At 37.6% G+C, this 10,809-nt stretch overlaps 1 protein-coding gene across 1 annotated transcript; it reads left to right on the forward strand.

The window, feature by feature from the left end:
• The first annotated feature begins 1,259 nt into the window (after positions 1-1,259).
• Positions 1,260-10,550, forward strand: ppp4r2b (protein phosphatase 4, regulatory subunit 2b). Its single transcript, XM_020632737.3, has 9 exons — positions 1,260-1,418; positions 2,060-2,138; positions 2,813-2,983; positions 5,263-5,356; positions 5,468-5,505; positions 5,621-5,695; positions 5,793-5,933; positions 6,035-6,330; positions 9,127-10,550. The coding sequence occupies exons 1-9, from the start codon at positions 1,385-1,387 to the stop codon at positions 9,471-9,473; spliced, it is 1,275 nt and encodes a 424-aa protein (XP_020488393.1). The 5' UTR covers positions 1,260-1,384; the 3' UTR covers positions 9,474-10,550.
• Positions 10,551-10,809: the final 259 nt, after the last annotated feature.

Genomic DNA, 10,809 nt, shown 5'->3' on the forward strand with positions numbered 1-10,809 from the left:
TGAAGCCAAATAATGATCTCTCCTGAACATACAGAGACAATCGCCTATATGCACCCAAAACATCTGCTTTTCGTCATGGGTCATAAAAAGCATCATGTAACACATCCATATTTGGCAATTCTATTACACAACACCTTAAAGTAAACGTTCAACTTAAGGGGACTCCTAAATCTCCTTCAGATACAAATTCTCTCCAGATGTATACGTTATAAACTTAAAAGAGCGGTATATTATCTCTGTCCTAGTTACGTCAGACACTTCAATATACTCTTCTGAAACTGGTTTTGAAAATCACAGAAATATTTTTGAAAACTGTATTTCCAATAAGAATAGATAGATAGATAAATAGATGTTTATTGCCATTTGCACAGGTACAGGACAGTACAGGTACATTGGAATTCTTGTGCGTTTCTCTGAGTCAGCTTCTACAAAAAAGTTCAAATTATATATAAAATAGACTAGCATTGTAAGAAAAAAAGAAAGAGTACAAAAAAGTAAAAAATAGATAAGTTGTATTAACAGCTAAGTATATTAAAATAAACTATACAGAAGTTATACACTGTATTAAAGCAAAGATATAAAACACAAAAATAAAAATAACAAGGGGAACACTGTACAATGAAATGAAAATATAAATATGTTTTCTTATTGCACTTATTATAGGATAGGATAGGATAATACTTTATTGATCACCAGGGGGGAAATTCGGGCATTACAGCAGCACAGACAAGAAAGCTAAAAAATACACATTAAACAAAATAGATAAGATAAATAAAAATAAAAATAAAAACAGGGGGATATATACAGTACAAAATGAATGATAAAGTTAACAGGGGGGAATTGAGAATTGAGACAGTATTTGCAGAGAATGACAAGATAAAGTGACAAGTGATTAAAGTGACTTGGTATGATAAAATAGCAGCAAGTAATGTAAAACAGCAGAGAAGAGAGACAGTGTTGTACCACAGTAATGCAGAGTGCAGTTATATAATATAATGTAGTGCAATATGAACAATATAGTGTAATATAATGAAATGTTATATAAAGTGGACTAGTATAATAATATAATAAAAATATATTATCTCTTAAGAAGGTAGAATTTGTTATCTAAAAAACTCAAGGGCCGCAAATGGCCCTCGGGCCGCACTTTGGACACCCCTGCTGTATAACAATGTGCACAAATCATATTTAAAAAAAAAAAAAAAACGGAAAAAAACGTCACTTCCGGCACGACAGGGGTTCTTGGTCCGGTGCTGCAGCTGGATGCTGCTCCACAGTGACCTCACGGCGCCATATTAAAATGCTTCCTCCTCTCTGCCGATGACATCGTAGATCAGCAGCAGCAGCTTCACGTCCAATAACTCTACAAGAGGGCGACGACGGGATGGAAATTGATTCGCTTCAAGACGCACTCAGAGGTCATTTTAGTTTCTGAACATGTTGTTCTGATCCAGGCTGCTGTTTGGTGTAATGTTTCCACAGTTTTATTTTTTAAATTAAAAACGAGTGTTGCTCACATGCTAATGTCGCTTGCTAGCCGCTACTAACTAGCTACGACTCAGGCTAGCGGTAAAAAGCGGTCTAAGAGAATGGCGAGCCGGCTGTGCCATGTAATAAACAGGCAGAAATGTCATTAAGAGTGTGCCTCCCTTCAGCTGTTCTGTCCTCGGTGTGTGACAGAGTCTTATCGGGTCATTTTGAGCAGTGCAAGTGTAACCGGCTGCCGTGCTAACCGTGCTAACTAGTGCGCTGAACTTAAGTTATTTACACCTTTTTTGAAAAGCGACCAAACGTGAAGAAAGCGTCCACTAGTTCAGAACATCGTGTCAGAAGTTAACCTTCACTAGACTGTGTGATGGTTTTCATGGAATCAATCAGAAAACAAAGCTTCATAATGCTGTTCAAAGTCGGTGAGCAGTGCAGGTAGCAGCTATCGCTAAACCAGTTACAGATTCATTCACAGATGTGTTTTATCCTGACCTACTTTGGAAAATGTTTACTTATTATTATTGTTGTTATTATTATTATTATTCCACATGGTGTACGTTGTGTCTTTTAGATTTTGACAAGAAAGCAAAGGAGGAGTCTCCTCTCCTGGAGCAGTTCTTATGTCATATTGCCAAGACTGGAGAGACCATGTAAGTGAAGGCAGCAGGCCCAACACACACACACACACACACACACACACACACACACACACACACACACACACACACACACACACACACACACACAGTTTCTCACTTTAATTTCCCATAAGTCTTTTTAAATTATTCAAATTTTGCCATATGAAATCTTGTGAATTTATACATAATATGACATAAATGTGATTTCTGAATAATATTTGTTTTGAATTATAGTGATGCTGTTTTACAGCTCAGATTAACTCGTTTTATTGCTCAAAAACACCTCTGTCTGTGTCCTACCACTCAAGTTGAGATAAAAAGAGGAGCCAACCTAGTTTAAAATGAAACAGAGTTCAAATAACACCATATCTATCTTTCTTTTTATTTGGATGATTCAGATGATTGTTTCTTGAAAATGCACCTGTCCCAAAAGTCTTGACTAATCTTGTGTTTTAGAAAAAAATCCAGTTTTGTTTAAAATATTTTGCTGCTCGTGAGGCACTTTCATACAACATTTACATTATTATACATTTGTTTGCAGTCCATATTGCAGTGTGTTATCTTTTTTGATAAAATGTCAGCATAGACTATTTAGCATGTTTATGTCCAATTTAATCAGTTTTATCTGTATTCTGAATCTTTATACCTACAAGTTGAAACTTATTTTGTTTACAATTTACTTCTAGGGTTCAGTGGTCTCAATTCAAAAGCTACTTCCTGTTTAAATTGGAGAATGTGATGGATGACTTTAGAGCCTCAGCACCTGAACAAAGAGCTGCTGCAAATTCCAATGTTGAGTCCATTCCATATGAAGATATGAAGGAGAGAATCCTGAAGATCGTGAAGGGATACAATGGGTAGGTGCCAAGCTAAATTAATATGTTTCTCTATGAAAGTGATACGAGTAGCAGCAGAGAAATGTTATAAGCAAATGTAACAAGGTCACAGTAGGCAATTCTTCTACTTAACATGATACATGAATACAATTTGAAAGTTCATCACCTCATTAATTGTTACATTGTAGCAGGGCCTGAATTTCAGCTTGGAGTTACTGTCAATTCACACGTACTCTGTGCTCTCCGCAGTCCATCAGTGCCGCGCACTACAACGCAGGCTGTGATCACACCGAGCGCATCGCCAGCAAAACCATTATTTTCATATGGTATAACGCGGCTGACGCGCGCTCTCTTCCTGTGCCGCGTGTAGCGTTTTTCTAGCGAGTTTTATACGCGCTTTAAAGTTAAAATATTTCTCAACTTTTCAGCGCAAGGCAGGCACAGAGTCGCACCGCTCATCAATGTCACAGTTGGCACAAGCAGCCAATCAAATCAACCAAGAGGCGGGCCTTACTAATTTACCTCTTCCTGTCCCACGAATAAAAAGAAGACTAGTGTGTACACGCTCGTCATCTACACAACACAACTTGCTAAAGAAATGGTGGTATTAACCATACTGTTTCCTTTTGTTCAGTATGAACCCAAAATCTCTACTTATTTTATGTTTCCCCCCCCTCCTCATCCAACAGGACAGCAATGGCAAGAGCTCGGCGTCTGCTTGAATCCACTTTTCTGTTACCAAATAACATTTAATCGCCCCGTTGGGCAAGCAGCTTGGCTCCAGGCGCTCCAACGCTGTTTTGCACGACGCGCTTTGAGGCTTTTTATGAGCGGCGCGTCTCGGTGTGATCAAAATCATATTTGCTATTAATATAATACAAATATTGATACTTGGCAGCCGTTAGATGATATAATATTGCCAAAGATACTGTGCTGTATCCCCACCTCTACTACTGTAGTCAACCAGTCTAAAGGAAAGTTAACAGTCAAAATTCAGCACTATTTAACGCCACTCATCACAAACACAAGTCCATATTGTGTGCAGCCTATTTTATTCCTATTTGAAACAGTTTTTGCATTAATCATTCATTAAATTGACAGCTATTTTCGATCAGTGTATCCGGGGAGTCTTAAAAGTCTTCAAAAACATTTAATCTAATTTTTTTAAATTAAGGCCTTAAAAAGTATATTCGGTTACCATGTGACCCCAGAGTTTCCCCACATACTTTGTGTGCAGTCTGTCAGCATCACTGTTTTGCTCCGTCAGGAGACACGAGCCCTGCCCCACTTGATCCGTTTCTGGAACATGAGCGCAGCTGAGTGCAGCCATGAGCTGTTCGTTTGGTGCCTGTTTTGACTTTATGTTGATAAATTGCTAAAAAAATATAAGATTGCGAGTCTGTATATTGTTTTATTTTGAAATTGACCAGACGCTCTGTGCGTTTTCTGACTTCCTGTCCAGGTTTTTGTATTCTGTCCAGCTCTGACTACAGCGTACTCTGTTGAGAATAGACAATGCAGAGCTTTGTCATTTAGTTTTGAGTACAGACAAAGCTATTGTGTTAAATGTCTTATTTATTTTTACCTACTGTGACCAGATGGCCCTTTGTGAGGCCATCGAAAGGGGTTAATGCAACAAATACGAATCTTTTTCATTTTATGTTATTAGAGTACAGACACTCGATCAGGTATTAATAAAATGTTTTATCAAATTCAAGTTCAATTGGTAAATTATTTCTAGAGCTAGAATCGACTCAGTACTGCTTTGAAGTTGGCCTTATATGTCATTCTAAGTGGTATTAAAAAGATCTTAAATTGTCTAAACTGTAAATTTCAACACTCTAGGGGTACTCTGTTACATGCAGATAAAATGTGTGGCAATTTGATAATGTGAAGCAGCCCCTCCCTCACATGCAAATGAACACACACAAATATTGTAAATCAGCAGGTGTCCTGATATATTTCATTCTGAATAAGAGACTTGACATTTTCTTTGCAACAACTTAAATTATGTATTCTAAATGATTTGATTTGCTTAATTCCCATAATGAGGTATAACTCGCAATAGAAAAATCGCAATAATTACTTCAAATCAAATTGCATCTCATCATTTTAAATCCCAAGACACACAGAAACTGCTTCCTGGAATCATGAAAACAGTTTTTTATTGGTCACAAAGTTTCCCAAAACTGCAAAAATGCCTTCATCAGAATTTTTATGGCTCAGAATTGTAAGTTTTATTAAAAGTGTTTATAAATGTCTAATTTTTCTTTTATTCTCACATTTGTCGTTTGTTTTAGAATTCCATTCACAATCCAACGCTTGTGTGAGTTACTCACAGAACCGAAGAGGAACTACACAGGAACAGACAAGTTTCTCCGGGGGGTTGAGAAGGTAAGTCCCAAGCAGCTCGACATTATTTTGTAGATATGTTTTATTTGAAGTTGTCAACAACCTGCTGTGACTCCTGTTGTAACTAATTTGGTAATTCTTGCTCCCCTCTAGAATGTAATGGTGGTAAGCTGTATTCACCCAACCTTAGAGTAAGTGTCATGTTGAAATGCAACATTAAATATAACTAAATCATATTTTTACTTGAAGTTTGGTCTGTTACATTTGTCACCAGGCAGATAATTTTTTTTTTTTTAACTGGTTTAGAAAAAATGGATGCAGTGCGGTGAATAGAATGAATGGAGTGATGCTTCCAGGGAACACATCTGCTTTCACAGAGAGGTTGAGTTGTGGACAGTTGAAGTCTATGCATACAAAATAAATAACATTACTAATTATAGCTTCTCTTTTCATGAATTCTCTTATCATTTCTATTTAGAAAAGTGAATGGTCCTGGAACTCCCCGGCCACAGAATCGACCAAAGTTGTCTCTTGCCCACTCTATAGCAGCTAATGGCTTGCCAGACAGCACAGACAACAAAGATCTCAACACAGATCATGGAGGTGATAAAAACTTGAGGTATGTCAGAAGCTTTTAAACGCCAGGAAAAATAGATTTCCCACGATAAACATGAAACAATATGATAATTTGTGTCCTGACTCTTTTTTTTTGCTTGTCAGTGAAATGTTTGAAGCTGGAGGTTCTCTGGGGAACTCGGTCAAAAACAAGCACCCAGTCACAGAAGATGACATGGAAGCAGATCAGCAGAAGGTGAAAAGACTTAAATTTAGCGAAGAGGATGATGAGGATGATGACGAGGAAGAGGAAGAGCAGAAGGTGGATACACTGAGGCCTTTGCATGATGACTCTCTTTCAAAAGAGGCAGAATCCATGGTCCAAGAACACAAGGAAGAAGAAAAGATTAGATACATCAACGATAAAGCCTCGAGCAGTGCTGCTGCAACTGAAGACCAGGGTAAGTTTGTGTAAAGTTACTTAAGTCTGACCCATTCTATTGAAAGTATTGTGGGAATTTTTTATGTATCTGGCTGAAGGGTCCTTTTTGATTTAAGGTTGTATGGATTAGATTTAGAGTAGATGGTAGAGTTGGTTGTCTCTGTGCTTCCTACATTCGGGCTGTAAACTTTAGCTTTAAAGGTAAAGTTTTGTCTGAAAGGTTTTTGAGCAGCTTTTCTCACACTGAAGGTGTAGCCTTTTTTTAAATTGAGCCAACAGAACTATTGTAACCCAAAGTGAACTGAACTGAGCTTTGAATCAGAATAGATAGTAGGGACAATTTTCCAATTTTGGACCCTGAAGCCTAATCATAACATGAGCTGATGAAGATTCAAACACCTAGGACCTAAATTCAATTAAGCAGTTTACATTTTTCTGCATTTAAAAAGACTATACACGGTCAGTCTATCCATTTAAAAAAAAAAAAAAAAAAAAAAAAAAGCTGTAAAATATTTAGGAGTCAAAGCTTTGAGATCAATTCACATAACTAATGAAGCACCACAGAGGATTTAAAGTTGGGTATTTTTGTCATTGTTAAAATTTAGATTTTTGGTATCAGATTAAAAAACAAATAACGAAATAGCAAGTTGTTTTTTAATTTCCAATTTTGGATTCTCGATTGACCATTAAATAAACATTAGACATGGACATATTTATGACCATATATTCCAGAGCATACCAATTGCTTGCTGCAGAATTCGCAACTTTACTTTCGGCTCCATGCTGGCCAAGACCTTGAACCTGCCTTGCCAAAACTTCTCAGCCAGTTTTCCAGTCTTCTGACCATTTAAAGCGCTTGTAAACTATGTCACATTCACACATAGATGGCAGAGGCTGCTGTGTAAAGTGCCGTACTGCCCATCTCAGTACTAGGGATGGCAATTTACAGTAATCTAAATACTCAAGTACCTACATTACCTTATGAACGAGTACTCAGGTACTAGCTATTTACCGTAAAATCCGGTGTGTAAGACGCACTTTTAATACCTATTTTTTCGTCTTAAAAGTCGGCTGCATCTTATACACCGGTGCGTCCAATATACCAGTATAAAATACTGAAACATGCGCCGTCATTACCGCGGGTGCCTCAGCCACTACTGCGACCTGATGCGATTTAAAAACCCATCCCCATTCATGGTGTATTGAAAGCTGAGTGCACGCTGTGCTGGGAAAGATGGCGACACAGACCAGGCGGGCTGCGCAACTTTTTTCACATATTTTCTCCCTCACGAGGTCATAATCATGCATTTACAGAAAACAGTGGTATATTGTTCCGTAAATAAACATTGTGGGGTGCTCTTTTGATTGAAGAGTCCTATATTAAAGATAAGATATGAAGAGCAATGTGGGATTCAGTGTCTTGCCCATATGTGATTGCAAGAGCTAGTGATCGAACCCCTACACCTTCTGGTTGAGTGACGCCTAACTATGCCACTGAGCCTCAGGCGCCAGAGAACATATACACAGTATATATATAAAATTATGTGTATGTGCGTGTTTAAATCCAGAATATAAATTGCACCGGTATAGAAGAGGCAACCTGTTTTGAAGGTCTCTTAGAGAGAAAAAAAAGTTTAAACTGTCTTTCTGCGTGAAGAAGATTGTGTTCAGCGATGTCTACGACATGCAGTAAAGTTGTGATGCACGGACTCCTAGCTTACGAGTCGCGCTGCCCGACTCCGCTAGTCACTCTTTAACTTTGATATAGGAGTCTTTCAATCAAAAGAACACTCTGCAAGGTTTATTTACGGAACAATATACCACTGTTTTCTGTAAATGCATGATTATGACCTCGTGAGGGAGAAAAGATGTCAAAAAGTTGCGCAGCCCGTCTGTACTGTACGTGTTTCAATATTTTATACTGGTATATTGGTCGCATCGGTGTATAAGACGAAAAAATGGGTATTTAAAAGTGCGTCTTATACACCAGATTTTACAGTGTTTAAGGCGCATGTATATTCATGTATAATTTATCCAAACAGCAAGTAAAGTACTTAACCTTAAGAGAAATAAAATGTAAGACAAAAACTATGTTGAATTCATAATTAAATAATTTCAAGTATAAAACTAAAAATGTGATTAATCCTGAATTTCCCATTTATAGTTTGACACCTCTAATATTTACAAACTCCTCAAAAAAAGGTGGAAACATTATTTTGGTCAATTATTTCGCCCCTTTAATAATACTAATTGGTGTTGTATTTTATATCGTTAGAAAGCCTGATTAGTCACCTTTTTAGCGTGGTTGTGTTGGTCACTCCTGGTATGAACAGCGTGCCCAAGATGATCCCTGTTCTGTAAATCAGGTGCCAGTCATACACCCATAACTGGCACACACCTGGCAGCACTTGAAGCTCGAAACAGGAGTGAATACCAGCAGAAGAACATTGCAGGGGATTTTGGCACCTTTTTTTTTAGAGTGCTACTCACACGTTTAGCTGCATTGCACATTCCATGAATGCACAATCCCTAAAAGTTATACCTCGTTGTAAAGGTGACTAATCAGGCTTCCAACGATATAAAATACAACACCAATTAGTATTATTAAAGGGGCGAAATAAGTGACCGAAATAACGTTTCCAAACTTTTTTTTGAGGAGTTTATATTATATTACTTCTCACTAGAAAGCAAGCCAAACTGCTATTTGTCAGTGGAAATCTGACAAGAACGTTTTGGTCAGAGCTAAAATAGAAAACATACTTTGGGGGCGAAAAAATATTTGTTGTCACGATCTTTTTTTTTTTTTTAACTACAGAACCATCAAGCAGCACACAGACTGAGGTGTCTGAAGGCTCAGGTCAGGATGCTGAGCAGGCTGAAAGGGAGGTGCCATGTGGAGCCCAGGAGGACAGCAGTGACATGGATCAGACAGAACAGCAGGCGCCTGCAGATGTTCTTGAGAGCTCTGTCATTTGCAGGGATAATGAAAGCAACAGTGACCCAGTCAGCAGTAGTAGCTTTATCATAGAGAAGAGTGCAGAAGCAGCCAGAGAAGATGTAGCCCACTCTCCGTCTAGCACTACAACTGAACCTTCCAGTAGCCCAATGGAAAGTGCCAGCTCTAACACTGGGACCAGTGAGGAGCCCATGGAGCAGGACTAAAATGAAGGCCTCCTTCCAGCCATGTGTGACCATGAAACAGCTTGTTCTTGTATCCAGCTAACCTGTCACTGGGGAAAGAGGATAAGTTCTCCTTGAACACAAGACAAACCACTCTTGCTTTTTTGGACACTCTCAAAACAGCTACCAGGCAATGATGTGGACATACAAGTACATTTTTGTTTCAAGGATCTTTTTTTTTTTTTTTATTGAGTATTTTATTAATATTCTTATTCTCTGTTTTTAGTTGGTCCCAAAAGGGGTTTGTTTAGCTGCCCTGAGTTCCTGACCAGAAAAGTTCTTCATTTTTGTTCAATGAAATTGTTCAGATGCCAGGGTAGACTTGCTCTTTTCTAATACCAGTAACTCCTCCTCACTTTAGACAATGGGACAAGGTTGTCTATGTTTTGTATCATAAAGCCTAGTGTACCATACTTGCAGGGTCAGAACAAAGCCATACCAGCCACTCATTGTATATGAAATGTAAAAGATATCAGCGGTCTTAGGAACATTTTAAATTTGCTTTTGTCAAGCAGTGACCTGATAACATCCCTCAACTAAGTTGTTATTTAAAAGTTTGAACCGGCTTTGGATTACATACGTTTTCCACATTATCCTTAGTAATTTATCATTGCAAAAATATGGATAACACTTTTTTATCACCCTGAACAATTTATAAACATTGATATATTTTGGATGCATTAAATTATCTGCTATATGTGATCATTTCAGTTCAATTGGTTATTTTTTTTAGTAAGTTTTTGTTTTTTGTGCCAGTTAAGGTTTCAACTTGCAAGTACAAAGATGACTTCTGCTTTATTTGTATTGTGATGTCACCAGGTTGTCTCATTGACCGATATCCAGAGCAGTTTCTGGTTCCAATTTTACACCTGTTTCTGCAGCTGTACTTTTTGATATTTAGAATGATAAATTTCTGTAAAGTAGATTTTTGTAGATTGTAATACAGTATGTGTTCACTGCCTTTGTGAAACTATATATGATTGTATAATTTCTGTGTATTCTCCGAATGCTTCGCCTTTCAGTGCAGTATTCAGAAACGGCAATAAATGTTAACATTTTTATGTGTGGTGGTCTTCCTTATTTTATTACCTTGTTTTCCTTGTGCTTACCATTTTTCCCCATACCCTACTTGTACTGTAAGAAAATCTTTTAACTTAACATGCTGAAAGACTTACACAAAGTTATTTTAGTAAGAACGTGTGTGTAGGCTGATTGAGTTGGGATCTGAAAATACATTTTTTTTAAACTAAACCAGAAATGAGACATCAGTTAAAGGCAACTAAAATGTATTATAATATTTGACAGCAATGGATCACCT

The sequence above is a fragment of the Labrus bergylta genome, chromosome 5 (assembly GCF_963930695.1).
Source record: "Labrus bergylta chromosome 5, fLabBer1.1, whole genome shotgun sequence".
Taxonomy (NCBI): domain Eukaryota; kingdom Metazoa; phylum Chordata; class Actinopteri; order Labriformes; family Labridae; genus Labrus; species Labrus bergylta.